A 25,364-nucleotide genomic window follows, 5' to 3' on the forward strand; every position below is an offset into this window, starting at 1 on the left:
GCATCGGCATCTGGGCCGACCAGAGTGTGCAGGCTGACACAGAACCTCCATCTCCCGGGGTTGCAGCCACCGCCGCCGCCGCCGGCACCGCGGCTGTCAGGAAGATGAAAATATGCCTGGCTTCATTTCGTGCTGTTGGGGATCCTGTGGAGAAACTGGGGGGGCAGGTAGAGCTAATGGACTACTCTAGGACGGCAGTGGGGGCTGTCGACTCAGCAAACGCCACCGGCATTTTTTTTTTATGACAATCTCTCCGAGGCCACAGCGGGCGAACGAGAGGAACCCGGGAGCCGTCACCTCCGTGTCCAGACTGCAGCTTTTACTGTAAACAAAATCCATTCTCAGGGAAGTTCAGAGGATTTCAGAAGCGGCTGTTTCAAGATTCAGACATCTAATGCAGCAATCTGTTGTAAAAAAAAGGGGGTGTTTTGTGCTTCTTTAAGGACTAAATCCTAAGCAAAATTCTAATTTTTGCTTTGCAGTGTGATCATGCACATGTGCAGGTGGATGTAGGTCTCCCTCACACACAAATATATGCATGTATTTGCATGCTCGTCCACGTAATGACACATTTCCGCCCGCTAACCGAGAAGCAGATCCATCAGCAGCTGTCAGTCTGGCGGAGCAGTGAGAGAGATACCGCCGCTGCACTGACTGACGGGGAGGAAATTGAAGTGTCACATGAAACATGTTAACTGTATTTTGCCGTGAAGCGGCGTCTAGCAAAACCGGCAAACCGGCGCAGGGCGGGGGGGAAAACAACAACAAGGAGGGGAAAATATTCAAGGGGGAAGGAAAAGGGGAAATAATGGGGATTGTTGCACCAATTATTGAGCGTGTTAACGTCTGGCGAGGACGTCGCTGTGTAAGGTCGGCGTCCTACTCTTCGGGATTGTTCACGGTACAACGTGACTTTGTCATCTGAAAGTGAGGATCCGTTGCCACGCCGATGCGAAAGACGCCTTTTGAAAGCACGGCAACTGTGTGGAGGTGATTATGGGATGGAAACAGCTTAAAGAGAGAATATCTTCACAATAAAACCTTCTAAAAGATCATGAAGATCAACTCCACATAACCTTTAAACTCATTCCCAAAAACACAAGGAAAGCATTACCTTTGAGTGAACACAAGAAGTGGAGTAGTATTTTGTGATTTGCCCATAAAGACTTTATGTTAAGTGGTGATCAAGAGCCACAAAACCAAATAGGCTCCTAAATATGATTATGTTTGTTCCGTGCCGGAGCCGTCGTCGCACGTTGGTATGCAAGAAAAAAATAAAAAATAATAATTGTGCTCTGTTGTAATTGTGGTGTTTAGTCCCTGCTTTCTGGAGATTTCAACAAACAACACGAACAACAACAGCAGCAACAGCAAACGGCTGTATGTGACTCGATGCCTCGCCACTTCTATTTCCGTCTCCAGATGTCGGAGAGCAATTTGGGACAGAATTCAACTTTGACACGTTCAGACGTGTGACAGCGAAGCGTTGAACACGTGATGATGAAAGTTAACGCCTTTCCTCCGAGAAGACGCCGAAGCCGAGTGGCGAGTTAATTAATTTCACATCCAGGGGAACCTTAAAGGTGAGCAATAAATCCTGATTATTTTTGATCAATCGCAATGATTTATCACAGTTATGTTGTTCTACATTCCTGCTCATCAACACATCTTTACACCTTAAAATAAAGGTCTTCGTCACCTTGGTTCAGTGTTTTTTGTTGTTTTTTGCTGAGTCATGTTAAACATTTCGCCTCTCATCCAGTTGCCTCAGCTCTTCAAAGACCAACATGACCTGGATGAGTCTTCAGACTGCCTGTCTGATGTGATACCCAGCAGAGCTTTTCTATAATTGTGGTAAGCCAAAAATCGTAATGGTGATTAATATTTGATTAATTGTGCAGCCCTAGTTCTTCGGCGTCCCCTTGAGGCCTTTTTACTCCCTCGGTGTATGAAAACGACACACATGCCAAAACTTTTCTTAAAAATAAATAAATAAATAAACCTGTTTCGCACAATTGGTTTATTCACAGTATAAGACTTTAAAAAGCAGGCTTGTTACAAAAAAAGTGTACTTTTTGCCACATTCTGTGAAAAAGTATGTGTGATAAAAACAACTGTTCAAAAAAAAAAAATGTGCAAATTAATCACACGAAGAAGAAAAAAAGCATTCCCCCTGTGAGTTAAGGCCATAAGGCAGAAAAAAAGAGGAGCAACTGTTTATGAAAACATCCAGATTCCTCAGTGGAATTTATAAAAAGAGACTGATTAAAACCCTATATGGATACAACACTGTAAGTACCATTAGAAGTACAAATCTAGATTATCCCATGGCACAACACTGCTTAACATCCTGCACGCAAAGATAGAAGTCATATATATATATATATATATATATATATATATGGGGAGAAGCTGGAATGGAATTTGTAATTTTCATCTCTTAAAAATGATCATGATACCTTTTTATTGTACTTGTCATGATAGGAATCCATCATAAACTAGTATAATTGTGTATAAGTGTGTGCCGGATTATTTATACACCATTATTATAAACGTGACATTAGTATTACCCCTCCCCCCCTCTACTCCGGGTACATTAGCTCCACCATAATGACGACCCTGTGGGTGTTGACACAGGTGGTATTTTTCGAATCATTACACCTGACTGAATAAAGGCTTATTATAAACATTTCCCTCCTGCTGGACTCGTAGACGTGTCTGGAAGTGTCGACCTGAACGAGCTCATCCAGTGTCCGTGCAGCATGTTTTTTTTCCTCCCTCCACCGCTATAGAACAAACATGAGATTGCTTGTTAACACCTCAGCTCCTAAACTTCCTCCCAGCAGGCGAGACGAACCAGACGTGCACATCTCATTAATTATGTCTCAGTTGAAATATCAGTCCGGAGCTCGCAGCCATTTGACTAAGGCAGAGGTAATGAAACCCTGTGCAATGAAGCTAAACGAGACAGTGTGGAGGAAGGAGGGTGGGGGATGGGGGGTTGCCAGGTTTGGGGGCTAAATCTGAAGCTAAAGCCGGAGCTGAGGTTAAATCAATGTGAGGCTAAAGTTCAAGTGGGTTAGGCTTTGGTGTCCAAAATCCTATAAGACACTTCTAAGTCGCCACCCCGACTCAAGCAGAGTTCAACCGGCTGAATCGTTCAACACAACAAGCCAGTGATGTGCCCCCCCTCCCCCACCCATGCAGACAGCCTCATCATATCAGCATGTACAGTATTTAAAGCACCAGAGAGCAAGCTTCATCAATAAACCTAAATGTAAAGCCGTTTCAGAAGGTCACCGTCAATTAGATAGATAAGGTAACAGCGATGACATTCACCCCCCCATCCCATAAGAGGACGGATCTGACCCTCCGGGACCAAAGGGGGGCAGACCGAGTCCAGACATGCTGCCTGCAGCAATGCCGATGACTGATGCCGGCAGAGACAACAATATTTTTTTTGCCTTTTGTGCAAATTGAAGTAACATAACCATAAATTTGCAAGCGGGCGGATCGATACGGCTCCAGACGTTCGTCCAAGTCCTGAGAAATGGATCCGATGGGGGGGGGGGGGGGGACCACTCGATAAGTCCGATCAGAGAGTAGCCCCGCTATCAGTCGTCCATTACCAGCCACAGGTCGCCAGCCGGCCTGAAACGGGCGCTCCAGAACATTTTGTGACCGATTCTGAGCCATTAAAGTGCGCATTTCTATACCTTCTGTGTTATCGGTGCGATCACGACCAATTCATCAGATGTGGTCCATTAGAGCAATCGCGTTTCATCCCGTCTCCCTTCCACAATGTCACTGGCCAACGGGCAAACACATCCTGCATTTCATCTCGTATTGCTTACATGACAGATCATTGATCGCGTGAGTTGGATTTCCAACGTGGAAGAAGATTGAGGGTTGTTTTTTAACAGTCTGCAGTTTTGCTTTGCACCTGTAATAACGCTGTCTTTGTAACCTGAAACAGAAGATGTCTTTCTCGTTTTCTTTTTTAAATGACAAGGACAGGATACACTTAACGGTGATGTTTCCCATCATGCACGGCGGAATTTCTCCGGAGACTCCCCTTAAATATGGGACCACTCAATCATGTCGGGAGGAACCCATGTCAGAACGAAATGGGTCATACGATACTTTAAATAAATATGATAATGAGGCAGACTGATGGCTGGGGAGGGGAGGGGGGTATTTGCATTATGTTGGGGAGGACTGAATACCAGAGAAGATGGAAAGATGGATGTGTGAATGAGCAATGCAAATGATTCAATGTCTTCACACGATGCCAGTTTGGGTGAATTAAAAAAAAAAGTATTATAAATGCCCTCGTGTTTGTGTGAGTAATATGTCACTTTGTAAGATAATTTACTGCTGAAAAAGTGGTAGCAGGAAAAACACTATTTAAAGCTAGCCTATGTCCATTTTGCTCTTGTATATGAGGTTTAAGTGAAATGCTAAAATCAGGTAAGGGTTTTTTTCCGAATGTATAGCTTTGAATGTCTGTCTTCATATTGTGTGATGTAATCAACGGGGGAAAATATGATTTTGTGTCATCGTGCGTTTGAATCTAACATCAAATTTGCAGCCATGGTGACCTCGACCTTTGACCACCAAATTCCAATTAGTTCTGTCAGGAATACAACTGTATGGTATTGAGACATTTAGCTAAAAAAAATATGTTTAAATCTTTAAAAAAGTCGACAGTAGCGATATGATGGAAGGGGAAACATGTCACAGAAGAAGACATGAAATATTTAGATCCTGATGCGAGACCCAGATCTTCAGTTCTGCATAAAAAAAAAAGAAAAAACAGAATTGTAAATCTGCTGAGGCCCCTCGCTGCTGCTGCTTTACTGTTAAAAAGCCAGTTTAGAAAGAAAAACATCACAGGAAGGAGCCGCGGATTACAACTTTCACTCTGATGGAAGAGGCTTTAAATGAGCGGCTGCCGATGAATGGGAAGGTGGCTCCTGTAGCCGAGCTCTTCCCTCTCAGCGGGGGTCACAATTATCTCTCACTGGGCGACCCGAGCAGCTCAGTGGGGGTAATGTACTGCTGACGGGGAGATCTATGACACACATAGTGCAATTTGTCCGACAGCATTGTAGATCCCACCCCCAGGCTCAAAGGCAACGTGTAAGACAGAGCAATAAGTCAAGTGTTCACGTGAGGAGTTAGATACGTAAATTACGTCTTCTACACATCTCGTATCGATCCTGGAGGTTCCTCCCTGAACCGGACCGGCCGACGAAAGACTTTAAATCCTCTTCATGATCGTTTAGTCTTAAATGGAACTTGTTCGGCGGGTGAATTATTCTGACTTGCGACCTAATGCAGCTTAAAGGTTTGTGTGTAATGATGTTCTGAATGGCTGTTTCCGCCCAGAAGCGATCGCACGATGACTGTAAATGCTTCGGCGTAGACATTGAAAGCCCCAAAAATCACACAACGGTGCAAAAATGATTCAGATTATTATGTAATCATGTGAAAAGCTGAGGAATGAATGAAATAAGTAGGAAGTCGTGCTCCTTGTTTCTGACTAAATGCTCCCGAGCAGATGCTCCGGTAAATAGGAAGCATGCAGCAGAGTCCCCTGTGTTTGTGTTTTGTTTTTGGAAATCAATGCACTTTCCCTCATTGATTTTGAACACAATGCTGCTGTGTTGATTTAACGTTACAAGGTTGCCGGCTCCTGCGTGCCCACCTGCTCCGTCACCCTGTTGTTCACCCTCAGACCTTGCAGACGTCCCGGTTGGGACAAAAATCCCGTCCCTGAAATGCAATCCACTCCCCTGGATCCTCTGGTCTTATCAGCTCCCCTCCTGGATGAGAAGCTGTCAATACAACAACCGCAGAGAAAGAAAACCCCCCCCCCCCCTTTACTTCTCATATCAACGCGCCCATCTTCACACAGGACCGACTCCCGGTCAGACAGCAATTAAAACCTCAGCCCTCCGGTGGAGGAGCGGGCCAACCACAGATCTATAAAACTTGATTTCTATCCATTCACCTCTCGCCGCCTCCCATCGACACGCCGGCCCGGGGGGGTCGACTGTGTGGACCGCACGCTCGCTGTAATTACAATCATCTTTTCCAGAGATGCATTATGGGTGACGGAGAAGAATTATGATCCCGTCATTAACAAATGAGCTTAATATCTCTCAAAAAAGAGACAAAAAACGTTGCCCATTTTGCCCATTTAAAATCAGAATAAATATATACATATATATATTAGGGGTGGGTAAAAATATCGATACGGCAATATATCGCAATACTTTGCCACCCAATACAATATCGATTTTTCAACTCCAAAGATCGAAAAAAAAAGATTCATGTTTAGACGCGTTGTGAATGCAGTAATTGATCCTTTTTCATTTTATTTTCAATATTTATACCAGTGAATTTCATGGGAATTAATAGAATGGAGAGGTTGTTTTGAATGAAATTGTTTTGACTCAATTTGTCCTCTGATCAATATCATCTGATGTACATATACAGGTACTTGTGTTTTCATCTTTATTTATATCACAATATCGTGATACGTATCGAATCGTGATCAAAGTATCGTAATATGTATCGTATCGTGACCAAAGTATCATGATATGTATCGTATCGTGACCAAAGTATCGTGATACGTATCGTATCGTGAGGTTCTTGCCGATACTCACCCCTAATATATATATATATGACTGATTTATTCACAAATATGCTGCCTGTTGCAACAGGTGACATGTTCCTTCATCACCGTGAACATGAGGACTCTTTACATCAGCACTAAATACGCTGCTGCTTGTAAATACTCACTTGTGTGCCAAATGTGTATTAATCCACAGCTGAAAATAATCCCCTGCAAACACACTATTTACCGCTGCTTTAGTCGTGTTTTCCAAAGCTTTTTGGGGAATTACTGAGCCCTTTTTTTTAAAAAGACTATATATTTGTGATCTGTTTTGATAGATTTACTACAGTGGAAACCAACGAGCGTCTAGACGAACGTAGTGTTTTGTGAAAAGTATGGGATTTATAGTGAAAGTATGGGATAATGGCATCAATCAATCAAGTTGAAATGACATCAAAAAGTGTTAAATGTTACAACTCTCCTGGAATTCAGTGTCATTTCATGGATTGAAATGAAGCAGCTGCTTCATCTTGGTTTGTCGAATAGAGACATTGTTTCTCAGAAAGACCTTAAAAAAAAACACACGAGCATAACTAGAAATTAGATGGATGAATCATATTTCAGTAAGTGTTATTAAGTTCCTATATTTAAAAAGAATGCCTTTTTCTAACAAGAAACTACAGCTCCACGGCCTTTGCAGAACAGCAGCCCCTTATTTTACATAATAATTAACACTCCAACGTGTTGATTTCGGTCGAGCCGTGCACTCCTTCCGATCACGCTGCAAGGCTTTTGTTTTCTCCAGGATATACCAAAAAAAAAATAGAAATCCGACCCCATGGAAGCTCTGTGGACTAATGATGGCCGCGGAGAGAGAGACAGAGATTTAACAAGCAGACAAACACAGATCCACTTCCAGGTCGAAGCCTCTGATTGGGCCAAAATCCTGGGTCAAACTTTAACAAGAAGCCACCGAGGAGGAGCAGACGCCGGCATGAATTCATCACCGAGCAGAGAGGGGATAATTGTGCTTGTTATGAGGGCTGTATCTGATTTGACCCCCTTGTTTATGGTTTTGCCTCTAAGACTTAATGAATGTTTTACAGCCAACTGTTAACAACCGGCTGCCCTAAACAATGTACGTGCTGCATCTGTTCGCTGGTGCTTTATTAATGGAAATGAGGCAATGAGGGATCATTGGCTGAGAATGAAGACAAACTAAATATTGTGCATTACAGCTGAATTAATTTGTTGGCATGCCATATTATATGGCACAAGAAACAAAAGTGGAAGTCTCTAAAAAAAAAAACTCCAAACTGAAACACAATTAAGCTTTCAGAGGGACTCTTGGCACGCGGTGGTGAACGAGCATCCGTGTCTCGGTGCGATACAAGAGAACTCCAACAAACCCAGAAAATGCACTTAACTTTTCATTTCCTGAGATCCCACCACCCCTCGCTCATTAAACATTCACGCCGCCGCCACCCAAGCCTCCGCTTCTTCTTCTCTATTCAAAAAGGTATAGTGACAGTCCAACAAATTACATTTCTCTTCTATTTTTTTGGCTGCTACAGCAAACTTATCTGCTCTAAGTAACTTCACTTCAATCTGAAACCAAAAGGGAATTATTATTATTTATTTATATTTTTGGTTTTATTTTGGCAGCTCCTAGTTTCTCATTAATTCAAGGGAATCTATCTACTTGTAGTCGTGTCACCAGTATTACACACGGCAATTATTTGACTTGCCCAACCGTCCTTTTTGCTTTTTTCTTCATCACTAAAAAACCACACCAAGCTTGACCCGAGAAGCCACCGTTAAAGATCAAAGTCAGCACTTTACACGCATCGTTGTCGATTTAATATCTTTTCTTTGTAAAATAAAAATGTCCAAACTGGTTTATTAACTGATGGGAACAAGCTGGTTTCAGACAAACATTCACGGACTTTGAACAAAAACTCAAATTAGCTTTCCTGCTAAAAATCACCGCTAACACCACGCCGTCAAAAACACCTTGACTTTTATTTTTTTAACTAAATGCTATTTCAGTTGGTCTTTAAAGCACCAAAGCAGACCAACCCAGATAATGGTAACTGATGAAAGAACGATGACATTGAAGTGTCTTCCTGTGAAATGAAAATTACACTTCCTGTGACAAAAGAAAGCAATCTTCTTTCCCATGTTCTGCATAATATGTGAATATTATCTATAGTTTCTTTCTATGGGGAATGGTGCTGTTTATCTCAGCACAAAGACCCTTTTAAATACTGAATACAAAAATAAATAGAATAAACAAGAAGAGGCATCTGAGTCCTGGAGTATTTATACCAGACTTTTCTTGACGGAGGCGATGTGGTCGTTTCTTTCCTGTGATCCTCGTCGTCGAGCTGTAACATCTGCTGCTCCGTGTCTCTGGATCGGAGAACTTGTGAGATAAGTACCCGAAAGCCCATAAACACATTTAACCTTGCAACAAAAAATGTACCATCTCCGGCTGCACGATCGCATTCACAAGGAATAAAAAGTCAAACCCCTTGAACTGTAGTCTGAAAACATGCTTTTGATATCTGACGTCGAGCATCAGACTCACAGAAGTGATAATAAAAGGAGACTGAATACACACATTAATCCTCCCAACATCAGCGAGGGATGGAGAGGCTGCTAAACTGTACAAATTCCCCTAACAACAACAACATAAAAAATTGAGGTTATGATCTTCAACCTTGGCTATTTTTCCCGTTGTCCCAGCGATGCTCGAGGGGAGCTCTGAATCACAATATTGCACCTAACAGAGTGTTTGCTGCGAGCGTAGGTGACTTACACCATCTGTTTAGAAAAGCAACAGGCTCAGACACTCTGCCAGCAAAGAGGCACAAGGTCCCCGGGCTTATCTCGGCAGAGGTGTGCCGCCGGCGCCGCCACCGCTGCTCCTCGGCAGCAGCGAGGTGGAACGATAAACATAATTAAATTGAGTTGGATTACACAAAATGGATCGGATCAGCCGGGGAAGGCGGAGAAGCTAATCCAGTGCAATCCAGTGTATAGAGGTGCCAACCACACAAAACGACATAAATAAAAGGAGGAGGAGGGAGACGAGGAAGTGGTGGATGTCAAGGCGGCTCACAGAAAAAGGACCCGTTCAAGGGAAAAATCAGCATCAAATATTAACCCTGATAGTGAGGTTTTAGTGCAGATGAGAAGAAACTGGGCATTTTTTCCAGAGCTCCTGAAACTACGACGGCGTATTTAGGAGAAAGAGAAAAAAAACAGACCCCAAAGAGGGGGCAATATTCAGAGAAAACAACTCACAAATTTGCCACTTTATAAATATATATACCCGATATAAAGAAGTTTCTTGGTTACGCTAAAACCGGATGTATACCGTTGCTATGACAAGTGAAAGCTACCGCTAGTATCTTAGCCCAACCGCCCTGATCAATACACCCATAAGATGACAATTTGGCCACATATAAATAAAAGCAACAATAAGCATCAACATCATCACCCTAAGGACTACATTCATGGGAAGTTAGCTAGCATAAATGCCGGTTGTTAGCATCGTAATAAACTCGCAAATTTGCACGTTTTTTTCTTTGAATATCGCCCCCCTCTCTCGGCTCTCAAACCAAAATAAAAAAACAATGTGTTTGGAAAGCTTCCAGTTTCACATATAATACTCTAATATATATTTATGACAATAACAATGACACATAAGTTGGCTTTCTAATTTGTCGTTTCATCGTGGCGTTTCAGTTCTAGAAGATGACTTTGAGGTTTCCGGTAGAAATCAGAGGTCAACAGCAGCCTGGCAGCTTTTATACTTTTTCTTTTTAAGACATCTGAACTTTTTTCTTATTCATCACTAACGCATCTGTGACAACGTTCCTATATAGCCACTTTTTTTTCCCATTCCATTCCGCTCCTCCATTTTTTTTGTTTCCCCCCTCTCAGATTGCATTTTCCCTTTTGTAACTGACTTTGGTACAAATAACCTTTCCCTGGGAGAAGAGACTGTTACTCTCTCTGCAGCGCTGCCATCCAGACTCCCTCTCTGTCTTCCACATCTCCCTTTGTCTCTCAGCCTCGGGCACAGGAAATAGATTGATACAGACTTGGTGGGGGGGGTCACTTCTTAATTCCTAACTAATCCAGTGTAAACCCAGTCTCCTGTCCCGGTCTTGGTGGTTGTCATCCAATCAAATTGATGGATTAATGTATATCTAAGTGATGTGGGGAAGAGGCTATATTGTTGAGTGCTGAGGACACGGGCTCCTCCCGATACTTTTTACACTTTTGTGGTCTTGTTTTCAATCTGGGAACCCCTGATAAGCATCTCTGGGGCAAGGAAAGGCAAAAAAGTTGCAAATTTGCGAGTTTATAAATGTATATATTAGCCGATAAAACAAACATCGGATGTTTGCCGTTGCTATGACAACAGGTGAAAGTTACCGCTAGCATCTTAGCCCAACTGCCCCGATCAAGAAACACCCATAAGATGTCCTCATCTAAATAAAGGCAACAATAAGCATCAACATCATCACCCTAAGGACTTTAACGAGGCAGCCTCTCTCGGCTCCGTTGTTTTTTTAAAGTGGCTCTTATAAGCCGTCGTAGTTTACAGTCCAATTAGTAACTTGATTAATATTAAACTAATAAATTGCAAACAAAGAGATGGAATGCTTCCAATATCATTATCTTCTCACATTGCAGAATCTGTTTTTGGGAAATATACTTTTAGAATTATTTGTCTGCTCGGGTTTAGACTGCATGTAACATTGGGGACTTTCTTCGATAGGAATCTGCAAAAACTCAAGAGTAAGGTGAATGAAACAAAAACAGTGTAACTATACTCGGCTGTGCCATTGACCTAGCAACACACATCTCTAAACGATCTCCTTACAAGACGTGTGGTAGATCAGATTTCAGCATCGCTCCTGCCTAAAGAAGTGCAGTTTGCATTATTTAGGCCACGCTGGCTGGACGCTTTAATTGGGAGTCTCCTCTCGGCGGCGGCCGTCCGAGCAGACGGCTCCAGGCGGGCCCCTCGGTGCTGTGTGGATGCAGGCGGGAGGAAGGGAAATGCACATTTGTGGCATTTTGAAATATGATTGCAGCATTTATACCGGAGCAGCGTGTTCAACATTGGAATTTGACAGCCTCAACATTAAATCAACAAGCTGAGAGCCGAAGGGCGAGCTCCGTTTCCAGGTTGGAGGAGACGGGTTGTGCAACACGGCGGAGGTAATTTTGCATGGACGGATCACAAAAGAAGAAAAAGAGCAACGGACCGACAGATGGAGAGAAGGAACGCAATTAATAACTCCCGGTGTTGTCGTTTAACTTTTTAACAGGGCTGAAAACGAGCACAGGATGTTACTGAAAAGTAGAACTGCCTTTAGAAAGTGACTTCTCAAACAATACTTTCATTCTTTTATGTTTTGTACAATCTGCGATTAAATAATGACTATATTTTGATGATTATCGGGATGATATTGTGACTCAAATGAATATTTCGGTGCCTTCGTCCTTCTCCGAACCATTGCCATCATCTAAACCACCATTAGAGCATCATTAGGGAATCCACCTGGCTCTGTTGTGGTCTCCACCGACTTCTGAGAGCAATATCTCCCTCTTCATCTTGCTAGCTGCTTTTCTATGTTCACCAGCTTGTTGCTAACTGTGTCTACCTGCTGCTTGATGCTGAGCAAACAAAATTGTGTTCATAAGAGCTCTTTGGCTGGAAACAGCCTCCTGCTGTAGCTGGATAAGAGGATTGTGGGAAGTTCTTGGCTATCAAATGAAACAAACCAAACTTTGTTCAAGTCATTAGTGCAGTTTTACGTAGATGATGTAACGCTATACGTTCACACTTAGAGGCACTTGCACGTGGCTTTCTTCCAGCACAGTTGTAATATATTTGATTATTCCTCATTAACAACTACTCTCTGTTTGTTTGCGTGCAGAGGAACACGGATGACTCATATATATTGCAGGTTTTGACATTTTAACCCTATTAAAGGCTATTAAGCTCTGCGTCTGAGTGGGGAAAGATCAGAGAAATCGCATAACGCCAGCTCATCATTGCTATTACGAGTGAGTACGTGCATCCCACATTAGCGGTGAAGATCAATGCGGGCGTCTGTCTGTTAGACGAGGTGTCGTTTCTTATGAAACCAGGATCCGTGTTATTCCTGGCCTACATTTCGCCCCTGAATTCCAGCGGGAGCTGCAGCAAAGCAGAGAGAGAGAGACGAAGCTCTGCAAACACACCGCTCATCCACCGCGCCGCTCGTCCTGAATGCAAAGCTGGTTTCCGGACGCTCCTCCCAAGTTCATGACATCCTGCAGGGTCATATGACCCGGCAGCTCTCGGGGGCCTCTGGTGGGGTTTCGGGAAGCCGCTTCTCCACCTCAGCGTGTCGGCCAGCCGTAGATCCAGCAGATCATTATCACCATCGAGTCCTGTTTCCCCAACAAAACGCTATCCCTGCCTTTGATCATACGCCAGAGCTTATTGCTGTTCACTGCTGGGCATTCGAGCCCAGGAACTACTCCCCAACCTCGAGCATGAGCTGATGAGATGTGCAAATTAATGATGGGGCATCGTGTCTGAAATCGTGATACCCCTTTCCCCCTCCTTCACCCTGTCTTGTGCAGATAATGTATGTTTTGTTGTTGTTCTTGTTCCCCTTTGTGAGGGTTAAGCAAGCCGAGGCTGTAAATTCAATGCAAACACGGTGCCGGGGCTCCTGCTGTGGAATATCCAATTAAAAAGCACCAGATAGGGAAGTGTGTGTGTGTTTGCAGCAGCATCGTCGAGGTTACGACGTCCAAACTGGGCCAGAGGTCCTGAAACATTCAGAGAGACCTGCACGCCGCTCTGCATCCGCACGGCCCAGCAAACACAACACTTCGGCTGCAGGGAGAGACTTTACATTTTAAGAACTGCCTTATATGGCTTAAACAACTTTGCCCCGTAGATATTCATTAATATTGTTGAGCAAGGTGAAGTAAATGTTTAATGAGGAAAAATCTGAACAGCTGTGATAATCACAATAATCCAAATAATGTGCTTTTTGGGGCGTTTTTGAAACCGAGAGGTCACATACATCAAATAGAAAACTGCGATATTAATCAAATGACGAGGCCGAATGTAATTGATTCTCTTGCTTCTTCGCTAACACTTTAATTGAGAGCTGCAACGCTGAAAGTAGAATCACAGGGAGCATAGTTCTACGCTAAATGATGAGCTCCAAAATTATTTTCATCAGGTTGCACTCCCGACATTAATGAGACGACCTGTTTGTGTAAAGGATTAAATTACATGAAGGTGTCGTGAATTAACAATAACCACCCTTAGCTCATGTTAGTGCTCAACAATGTTACATAAAACGTGTAAAAGTCAGCAATTGCTTTTGATTTTTACATGGGACATGCACAGGGGTCTCCTGGGTAAAAGTCTTGTGTGTTTGTTGGTTGTGTTATTTACAATATCTCCCCCTTTTACGTTATTGACATCTTTTCTTGATATGTTTTTATATGTATTTCAGATATTTCTGGGATTAATGTATTGTTGGCAGTTGGGCGACTTTTTTTATTTAGTTGTTTCAACAATTCTATCTCTTAATCATTTATCAATTTTGCTTTTTTTCTGTTTTGTACCATTTTCTTTTAAATATTTTTGCATTTGTGGATGTTTGTAGACAAAACTTTGACCAAGAAAATCCGAACTGTTAACAAGAAGATACCAACTACCTCTCACAGTCGTTGAATGATGAACACATGTAGTCCAAACCTTATAAACATGTTGTAGAAGGTCATTGTTATTCAGTCCAGTTGCATTGCCTCCACTTACAAAGTCAGTGAACGGCTTAATTTTTATGCGCAATTCTTCCACGCTTCAGCGTCACAACTTTTTAGGACGGCTCGAGCAGAATATGGTTTTCTGCATTTTGCACTATAGCGAACACAACAACAGCCTTGGGGTACAAAGGGGCGACGGGGCCAACGACGGGTCAAACTGCATGGAAATTAGAAGTTTGAATAAAATAGTTAAAGCCCTAAAGTGACCATTTTCCTTGCTGTCAAACTAATCTTCCCAAGGTCAGGAAATATCTTAAAATAGGACCTTTTTTTAAATATTGTAAATGTAAGTGCTGCCCACGTGTGCCGCAGGGCAGCGCCGGTTTAATGTAAATAACGGATGCACTTCATGCCACCCGACTCGTCTCCATACCTAGAAGCCCTTCATTAGTATGCTGCTGAGGATTTTTCATTCCACGTAGGCTCCCTGTTTGTCTTTTATTTTGGCTTAAGATATTTCTCTCCCGGTGTCTGGTGCAGACTGGATGAGGCTTGTCACCGGAGGGGGGGGGCAGAGATATAGTCCTTGTGGGATAAGAGCTCCGCTGCACGGCCCCTAACTTATCAAAAGCAGCCCGCCCCCTTGTCCCCGAGCCGCCAAACACAATGCACCCCCCCTCTAATTTCTCCTGAATGGAAGTCTCTCCAGACATGGAGTAATCTCATATTCGCCCGGCTCGCAACACAGCAACTCTAGCTACTCTAGCTCTGTTCCCTGCATCCCCTGCCAATTGCATAATCAGGTCCAGAACTCATCAGCAAGATGGCAGAAGAAGTGCTCTATTAAGCTGAGTCGTATCCCATCTGTTGTGTAAGAGAGAGATAACAGTATTTACAGTTTTGGAGTCGTGGCAGACTGTTTTCGGCCAATTTTTTTTTTTTTGGGGGGGGGGGGCCGCAGAGTTCTGCTTGTACTTCATGAAATGTCACGGATTAATTCTGCCTCTTGCGATTGGCGTCCAACTTGCAAACTTTGCCCCTCCCCCACCAGAAATATCACAAGCTAAATTACAAGTGTTGCATCCAGAACTTCCACTGCGAGATGAAACTGTTTGAATGTGCCTCGTGTTCTTCGTACTCCATCAGTTAAATTTGATTTTTGGGGAACGGCCAATATTTGGGTATGAGTCTAAATACCGTAGTTGCAGTGGATGCAGGGCTTTAGGAGCGTCTCTGTCGAGGAAGTTGGCTGGTGAAGAGCCGCTTTAACTCATATTAAGTATTCAGAGCTCCTGTCTTCCCATCAGTGGGGGAAATATACCGTTCTATGGAACCAGATTTGGAGAACGAAACCAGCTGATAACAGAAATTGCTGAGTAAAATCTGACGTTATCTCCCTTTGTGCCTCACTGTACATGATTCAGCTCACTGCTCACTTTTCTATCAAAAGAAAAAAAGACTTCAATCTGCACCTGATATTGTCGAGGCCGTCACATCCATTACGAGTCTACACTTTACACATCGCGGTATTTAAAGACGACAATAGGGCTTACGAAGGTCAAGTCTAATATACGTATTTCTTTTCACGAGGGCGTCTGTTTAAAACATGATTGTATTGGTGAAGGCCATCTAAGGGCAGAGCAGCAGCGCCGACCTCTTCCATATCAGAGACTTTCAAAATGTAATGAATTCCACCATAAAACCAGACGATTCAATCTGATTTCATCAGAGAGATGGAATGATTCGCTTAATTGGATTCAGTCCGTTGATCAATTAGTCAATCGTCAGAAAATTCATCTGATAATCCATTAGCCTAATCTTTAAATCATCCCTCAAGCAAAAAACAACAACAAATAAACAGCCAAATATGTCCAAGCTTAAGCACAAATATTATTGGAAACTGAATATCTTTGGGGCTTTTGGTCGGACGAATCAAGCAACTTGATGACACGACATCATCTCACTTCAACTTCAACTTCAATGTCAATCAATCAATCAATCAATCAGCAGAGGAATCATAACAAAAATAACCATGTATATTCATTTTGCAGAAGGTGACAGTATATCTGGAAATGTCATGCTGTTTGTCCCTGAACGCAACATGAAAATGTAATCACCCCTTTGGAACCGTTTTCAGCACCCATGGGTGGGGTGGGGGGGTAAGTTTAGGATGGACATGGCTGTCTGAAAACAGCTTGGTGCAGGAGCTGCATCTAAGAGGGGGGGGGGTTCAATAGAATTAGTTACACTGCAGCAGGACTGTTTACAGACCAGTGCTCCTTGTCTGCTCCCCTTAAAGCCAACACGCTGCTGTGGACCGGAGACGAAGCCCAGCAGAGGGGGAGCGTGCACGGGAACCGCGTGCACGCTCCCAGCTCCGTTCACCATTACAGTTCAGTCACGTACTCTTCTTCAAAGCCAGGAGACACACATGTACATGGGAATGAGAGGGGGATCATTCCACAACCGCAGTCATGTCACGTGACTCCATCTAAGACAGTAAATGTCCACTTTGACATCACATTTGTTGTTAGAATGTCACGTGAATATGAAGAGTGAGTCCACCTCTGTGCTGGTAATGAAGCAGGTGAACCTGTTGGGTTTTAATGGCATGCCTCCTTTAAAACAGCTGCGTTAACAACTTGGCAAAGCTGGAACAATAAAGAAAACAAAAGGGACCTCGCTTATTCTGGAAGTAGTTATTTATAACTTGCAGCAGCAAAACCCGAAACTGTTGTGTCTTACCTTGATCCAGTAGCCGCATAGAGTGCTGAAAAGACGGATCCAGCGTGTCCTTCTCTGCCATGAGCTCCGGTAAGTACTTCTCGCTCTCCATCTCGGGGCTTCGGAGGGGGGGCTCCCGGTTTAAACGGCTCGAATACAAGTTAATACAGCCACACAAAAAATAAAAAAATATACAAAATGAAAGGAAAAAACTTGCTCAGCGTCCAAACGGCTCCAAGTTTAAAGGCGCCGCCAGATGTGTCTTTGAAAGATAATAATACAATTAGTCGCTCGCTCGTCGCGCTACAAGAGCATTCCACGCGGCACACACGCGCGCACGCGCACGGTAAAGCGGTTAAACGTGTGTTGTTCAGCCGGCAGAGTCCCGTTATACGCGTCACAGCCGCCGCGAGCTCCCCTCTGTCCTCTCTGCGCGCGCGGACACAGTCGGTTCTGAAGCTCACGCGCTTGTTATCCAGTGCTGAAGTGAGGAACAGGCAGCGATTGGTCAATGAAAAGGGGGGCGGGGCGACACGAAGGAGCTGTCCGCGGTGCAGAATCCCGCCTGTTAGCGTATCATGAAGCGCGTCCACGGAACCTGCCGTGAAACGGGGGCGCGCCTCCATTCAAACATGTTATTAATAATACATCTCATTGGAGCTCCATGATATTTAGAAGAAGAACACAATGAGACACTTATCCACCATCGACGTTATTCACGTCATCCACACGAGGACCAATTACAGATGTGATGATGAGCCATTACATTACATTACATCATTACATTTTATTACATTTTACACAAAAGAACCAGTCCTCCTATATTGGCTTATTGTCTCTCAGGAGCGTTTGTAGCTAATTGTTCTTCATCTGTATACATTAGCATAAAAACGTTTTGAAATATGCTAAATTACACATTTATAATAACTATTAAAGCAGCAAACAACTATTCTATTTAAAGATAAAGAGGAGTAATGTCCTCTGTGTGTGTTGTAATCCGAGCTTCTCCTTGCTTTTTTTTTTTTTTTTTTTTTTTGACATACCTGGTGTCCAGACATGCTTTTAGTGCATGTTCACGGACACAAACCCTGTGGTTCCTCAGTTTGCACCGTTAGCACCGTTAGCTGCAAGATGCCGGCTCAGCCCATCACCGTATTGAGAGCCATTGAGAAGCAATAAAAATGCTCAAAAATCTCATATTCAGCACCTTTAAGTTACATAAGATAGGCAGGGTAGGAAGCACTACTCATCCTGAAATCTATTTTTGTGATACTACGCTGGAGTTCACAGAGTGAATGTTTAGATAAATGTGTGTGAATCGAAGCGCCATAACAAGCTGGAATCCCTCTAATTGCAAATCAAGGATCCCCACCAGCAATGCCGAAATATAACACCCACCATGACAAACGATGACGTTTTTCATTCATTAATTTATTTGAGTAGGAGAGGCTGAGGGGAACCTTTGAAGGTGCTTTTAAACTCTAGAAGATTCAGAGCTTTTGAGAAAACATTAAGCTCTCCATATCTGCAGCCTCAGGCCAATGTCCACAAAGATTCGTGCAAATGCATTTATTTTAGAAAGCACATAAATACAAGCACAGTTGACCCATCGTATTTCAAATCGGCCGTTACAGGAAAGTTACTGGAACATCTCAGGAGGCCACATAATTGCCTCTTTATTCATTTAAGCCATTGATTGGGACCGCGCGACTCCTTAGGTTGCTTTTCCTTGTTAGGACAAACTGTCAATAGACCTCAGGAAATCCATTTTACCTTCTCATAGGTCAAGCATGCGTTTCTCCGGGGCATGTTTACGAATTAATTAAATGAGGGGGAAAAAAGCCTGTTGTCTCGGAAAACAGCCACAACAAAACTTGGCCATAACACGTAACAGACCGCATACTGGTGTCATTAGAGTTTATCCAGACCAAACCGCAAATCCACTTTATCAGCCATCCTGAGCTCATGCAGTTCCTGGAAACATACAGTGAATGTCTTTGCGAGGGTATTTGCTGGTGTTTAGAGGCTGTCAAAGACAGGATTTGTACGCTTTGTATTTGTGAGAAAATGTGGCAAAAAGCTGAGGATTCTGTCAATATTTGTGGAGGCTGCTGAGGAAGCCTCAGGTGGGCGGCTATCTGTAGGCTGATCAGCGCTGGTTATATAATTGAGATGATCATTTCTATTTCAATAACTTGGAGGAAATGTGACCCAGAGGCTAAAAACCAAGATGGGTTTATGTATATTTATCAACGTTGTATCCTCCATGAACTTTGTGAATGTGCTATTGGTTATTTTTTCTTATTATTTCTTACTTTTGTGGCTTTATTTGTGCTCTGGAATAACCGCCCCGGGGCATTAATGATGATTTATTTTTATTTTTAAATATAGACATACATTTAAAACAGTGTGCATGGAAAATAAATGAGTGGAAATATGCACACCTTGCTTGTTGAGGTCTGCGGTGATGCAGGGGGCGTTTCTAAAGCTACAAAATGTGGAAATCAATAACTGATGCATGATAAGATTCCTGAAATTGCAGCCATGCAGAGAAAAGCAGGTGTATTGATGTATCGTCCTGTTGGCATGTTGGAGAGGTTTCTTTCGTTTCCTCCACTGCTTCTTTCCAGACTCTTGTTTGTGAGTGATTCACCGCATTATGAATCAGCTTACTTTTTAATCTCTCCCACAGACCATTAAAAAGCGGCTCAAATGCATTAATCTCCCATTCAGAAGAGCGACTTATTTATAGATACGCTTGCCATCTGTTGCACCCCGTCTCCCTTTCTGAACAAAAGCCTCACGTCGTCGTTGATGTTTGAATCAAAAAGTTGGGTTTCTCTAAGTGATTGCGATACATCAGTTGCTATGAAATCATCGTTTATGGGGAGGTTTTTATATTTGTCACGGCCGACCACGAGCAGCACCGGTGTAAACAAAGAGCTGAGGAATGTTTCTGTCAGGTGGGTGTAAAGGATGAGGAACAGTGGGCTATTACGTTGACAAAGTGTTATTTTTATCATTAGAGAACGGCTGCACCCTCCACCTCAACCCTCAGCCCTTTAAATATGATGTTCAGCAGCACCCCGGGGTGTCATATGTGAGAGTACACCGTGCTTTTATGCTACCACACGTCTCCATCAGGGATCTAATCAGAGCTGCAGTTCTTGATTTAATCTGACTTCGATGCAAACACTTATCTTGCAAGCTTTCAATCTTTATTTCAGTGAGAGGATGCCATCGGGGGAGGGGGAGGGGTGGTCACCTGAGGAGTAGGTAGGCCTTCCTTACGTCCAGGATCAGGATGTAGGAGAATCACCCGAAATAAATGGATTCCTTCCATCAGCACATTTGAGTGCAAGGAGAGTGGCAACACTGCCTCCTTGTGACCGTGTCAAATTATTAAAGGAGGTATGAGGAGCTCATGTGGGAAAATAAAGCCCTTTATTTGGAAAAAAAGTCATGAAGCGTTCCTGGAAACGCCTCGTTACCGAGAGCCAAACATGGTTGTCCTGCGTATTTGGAAGGAAAGAATGTTTTAATGGATCACAACAGAATTATAAGATCCATAAATACAGAGGAAAATGTTTTTATGTCTATGTTTTCTCTTCATGTAGCCTCTGGTTACTCATGTCTAAAAGCTTCGACAAGCTCTTTGAAAGAAAGATGCTAAAGGCCTTGATGACGCTGGATTTATTTCATACATTCAATACTCTCAAATAACAGCAGAATAAGAACCGTCCCTTCCAAAGTAATTCAAACAAAGCTTTTTCTTTCCCCCCACAACGCTGCTTCAGTCACAAGAGGCACCTTATTGTGGCTAAATGGAGCGCTCACATCCATTAAACAGCCATTCACCAGAATTATATGGCCAGCGCCAATCTATCAGGTCCATTGATCACGCATCGCCGGCTGTGAAGTGCAGACTCTGGTCTCCTCTCCTGGAAGTGTTGTGCAAAAGAAACCTAATGAGAAACTGTCAGCAGTGCACAGGTAAACAAATCAATGGCACCCAGCAGGGCTCCCAAGGTCGAGCCACACACACACACACACACACACACACACACACACACACACGGACCTGAGGTACGATACGCTGCCGAGGCTTACCGTGTAACGGGTGCTGTCAACGTTTGACTTTCAGCAGATAAACAGGCTTCAAATGGGATTTACTTTCCACCGGTGGGAACATTGCTTTGCCTTTTAAAAGGAATCATTTTTGACATTTTAGGGGAAATATGCTTATTTGCTTCACTTGTCAAGAGTTGACGGATGAGAAGATTGATACCACACTAATGTATGTTTGTATGTATGATGGAAGCTCTGCCCGGTAACACAATCCCCCTACCAACACCTTTAAACCTGGCTAATTAGCATGGACAGTCTTACCGTTATTAAAGGAATTAAATAAACTAAATAGGAAATCTTCATTAGTGATTTTAGAGGAGAGAGACGTGAGATTCATATCAATCTGTCAAAAAAAAAGTAGCAAACGTATTATAAAAAAATGTTTCCCTTTCAATGCTACAACATGCCCGAATGTGTGCTAGTGATATATTTTTAAATATTAAAAGTTCCATGTTTTAACACTAATTTAGTCAACAAGACAATTAGCCTATATTGTATTTTTGGTTGAAGCTCCAGAAAAACCAGTCAGTGTACCTTGAGTGACACATGTAAACTATTATTCAAAAAACAAGTCTGTGTGTGTGTTCTTGTACTTGCTACGTAGTGAGGACTGAAACAAACAGGTGTTTTTAATCAACAGAATGAGGACACTTTTGCCGGTCCTCACTTCGTCAAAGCTCTGTTTGAGGACCAAGACTTGATTTTAGTTCTGTTTGGGTTAAAGGTATCTAGTTGTGATGGTAAGTTTACTGTGAGGGGCTCGGGAATGCAGTACTTTGATTACAGTCCTCACAAAGCCTTCTGGACAGGGATGTGTGTGTACATGCCGGTGTATATGTATTATTTGATGTTGAGAAAAAAAGCCAAATTGCAGTGGAAAAAGTAGTCCGGAACAATACAAACGATGACAAGCACTATAAAAGCCCAATCGATAGGTGAGTAAATGTGAGGGGATTTAGAAATAATACACTGACATGTTCCATTAGGCCTCGTTGCTCTGGCAGATTATCACACCGCCTACACAATCGGTGTATTTTTACTCTCCTGAAATATGACAAGACGTGTACTGATAGCAGCAAACTGTGCCTGATGTCACCAGTTTGCTTTTCTTTTATCAGACGGATCCTTTTTCATTTCTATCAGTGTCACTGACTCTGTTTCTATATTCTCTGTTTGCCTCTAATGAGTACGAGCTTGACTGGGCCGGCCTGAAGTAGTCCGCCATGTGTCGTAACCAAGCGTGCGGTGAGAGTTATTATCGCGGGCGCACTTACAAACCAGAGAGAGGCACAAGGTCAACAGCGGTGATTATTCTGTGGGAAGCGTGTTGGTCTTCAGTGGGTGATTTCATTTCCTGTCATTAGCCACGGTGATTAAGCAGCAAAACAATGATGCTACGATAGCATCAGCAAGCCGCCACACAGGCCCCGGGCCCTCCCACCCCCCCACCCCCATATACTCTCCAGTATTGTCTGAATGTCACTTTGCATGGGTTAACCCCTCCTGTTGTCTTTGAGCCTTTCTCTGCTCGCCTCAATTAGCAAAAATTACGATTATGGTGAGATGAAATCTCATCATGATGCATAAACTCAACATGATCCGCGTCCCAAATTACCGTTTTAACAGCCATTACGTTGTGTGGCCTGTTATTTAAAACCAACTCAGTGAATTTGTGAATTTGTTAAATTCACTGCTGACGAACAAGATGTGATTGTTGACATTTGGATGGTCTCATATATAGAATTATAATGTCCTGATGTGGGAGAAAAGTGAATGTAATCACATTGCCTTGCCTATACAGATGGAGATCTACATTTTGATGTGGTTTAATGATTATTTTTTAATGCTAACTATAATCAAAGTAAGTCCTTAGTTCACTCTTCTTTTAGCTCTGTTTTGGTCTCCACCATCTCCGAAAATACCGTGAAATGCTGCAGTAGTTCCCACCCTTGTTCACCAGTTAGTTGCTAGCGTTGCTTGGATGTAAATTGCAAAAAAACATTTGTTCTTTTCATAAAAAGCAACTATAATCTCTTTGGTTCTGTTATTCAGTCTGTAAATTGTTGATTTTCAATCAAATCATACGTCACAGATAAAATATAGCTAGTTTAACACAAACAAAGTCTGGAGTTTTTTCAAAGTTTACTATTCTATTACTAGTCTTCCACTAAGTCTGTCTGGCAAATGAATGGTGTCAGAAATGGATAAAACATCCACCGACGGCAGAAAGACTGAGCTTGAAGTTTTACAGCTGACCTTGGAAATAGAAATTTGACGAGCACTTCTCGGCATCGAGGCTTGTTTTTCCCCCAACATGAGATAATTTCCTCCGACGTTAAACTTGAGGTATTTTACTTGATGAAAAAGGGGAATTCCTCTTTGGTTTTGATTTCCTTCATTACTGATAACCGTAGAACCCGTTTTCATGCCATGGCAGTTGAGAATAAAAATCAGCAGATCATCTATGAAGACAGACATCTCACACGCCGATGCTAATTGACATTTATTTATCAGAACAGCACCCGTATGGATGTCCAACATGTGGCGCTCACAATCATCCTGTTTTAAATGATCAAGTCAGCCGTTAATGGAGCGTTACGGACCTGTGACGTTTGAGATGAAGGGATGACCTGCAGGAGATGGTCTGAGGAGCACATTTAAATACTCAACCCCACATTTCACAAAGAAAATGACATGTTAAATCACAGTACCATATGATCACATGGATTGCTTATTGTCATATTTAAATTAAAAATATTAGGGCTGCTCTCTAATCTGATTAATCACAGGGTAGCTGTGGATTAATCCCAATTAACTACGATTAATAACCATTTTTAAATATACCCAAAATTCCCATTTTCTCTGATTATTGTTGTGGGAAGGGAAAAATAAATAAAGTACAAATACTTAAATTTCATTAAATGCTGATACGGAGTTCTGATACGAGTACTTAACAATATTTAAACAATAATAATTAAAGTCAATGTTGAATTAGAGTACGTTTGGTACATAAAATGTGTACTCTTGTTACGTAAGTCTGGAAGTTACTGGAGTAAAATAATTCAATGTTAACTTTGACACAGGACACGAACAGCAATTGCCTGGATGAAAGTCCTGTGTTTGTTTGTTTGTTATTCTCCTTATTATCCCACTTAAATTTGAATACCTGTCGCTCGTTGGACCATCAGCATTTGGTTTGTTACAAACAACCCAGAAAATGTGGTTTACAGAAGCATGCAACGCCAACATTATCTGCTGGTGACTGTGTAGAATCAAATATGTACAAACTCTTTGTTTCTTTTCTTTATTTTTATACGTGTTAAGAAAGTAATGTAAAAAATAATACAACGCATATTTTCCTGGTGACTTGGCTGCAACAAAGTGGAAAATATTAAATGAATGTCGTTTTATTTCTGTATGTGTGTTTAATGGAAGTAGGCGGGAAGGTAATACAAAGAAAAAGGCTAGACGAGTCATTTAGACGCTGTAAAGTCTGAATTCTGATGAGGACGATTTGAAAAAAATAACTGTTTAGCGGAGATTTGGCTGTTGAGGTAAATCCTCCTGGAAAGAGCAAAAAGTGATATGGAAAGAGGAAATTGTAAAAGGCAAGCAAGGAACCTCACAAGGGGCCAAATATGGATCGCGGCGTTCGCCGCTAAGGTTTCGTTAAGTGGCAGGGCGACCCACTGGTTCGGGAGTTCATCCTGTGACAGGAAGGTCGCAGGTTCGATCTCCACGAATGTCAATATTCATCAAAAGTGAAGCCGCTCCGCTCGCTGTAAGCACGTCTGGATGAAAGAGTCACTTACTGTAAAATGTCCCGCGAAGGTAAAGGCCAAGTGCCCTTATTTGTAATGCTATATATTCATTTCAAGGGGGGGGGAGGAAAATCATTACTCATAATTCATTATTCATCAGCAGTAAAGTATGAGGAATTAATATGCTGAGGAGTCTCGACTTACAGAGCATCCACAGAAGATGAATTCATAGCAATGCAGCATATCTGTGTTTAGTGTGTGACATCTTAAATCTGGAACAAGGCCACAGCAGAATAACAACACTTCCCTCCGAATCCTTCCTA

General features: G+C 42.5%; 1 protein-coding gene across 1 annotated transcript in view; it reads right to left on the bottom strand.

The window, feature by feature from the left end:
• khdrbs3 (KH domain containing, RNA binding, signal transduction associated 3) overlaps nt 1–17,585 on the bottom strand; it is a 79,632-nt gene extending 62,047 nt beyond the window's left edge. Inside the window, exon 1 of the mRNA XM_084031890.1 lies at nt 17,174–17,585. Coding sequence (XP_083888016.1) covers nt 17,174–17,264 — 91 coding nt within the window. The 5' untranslated portion in view covers nt 17,265–17,585. The remainder of the gene's footprint in view (nt 1–17,173) is intronic.
• Between the last annotated feature and the right edge of the window lie 7,779 nt (nt 17,586–25,364).

The sequence above is a fragment of the Eutrigla gurnardus genome, assembly GCF_963514095.1.
Source record: "Eutrigla gurnardus genome assembly, chromosome: 17".
Classification (NCBI taxonomy): Eukaryota; Metazoa; Chordata; class Actinopteri; order Perciformes; family Triglidae; genus Eutrigla; species Eutrigla gurnardus.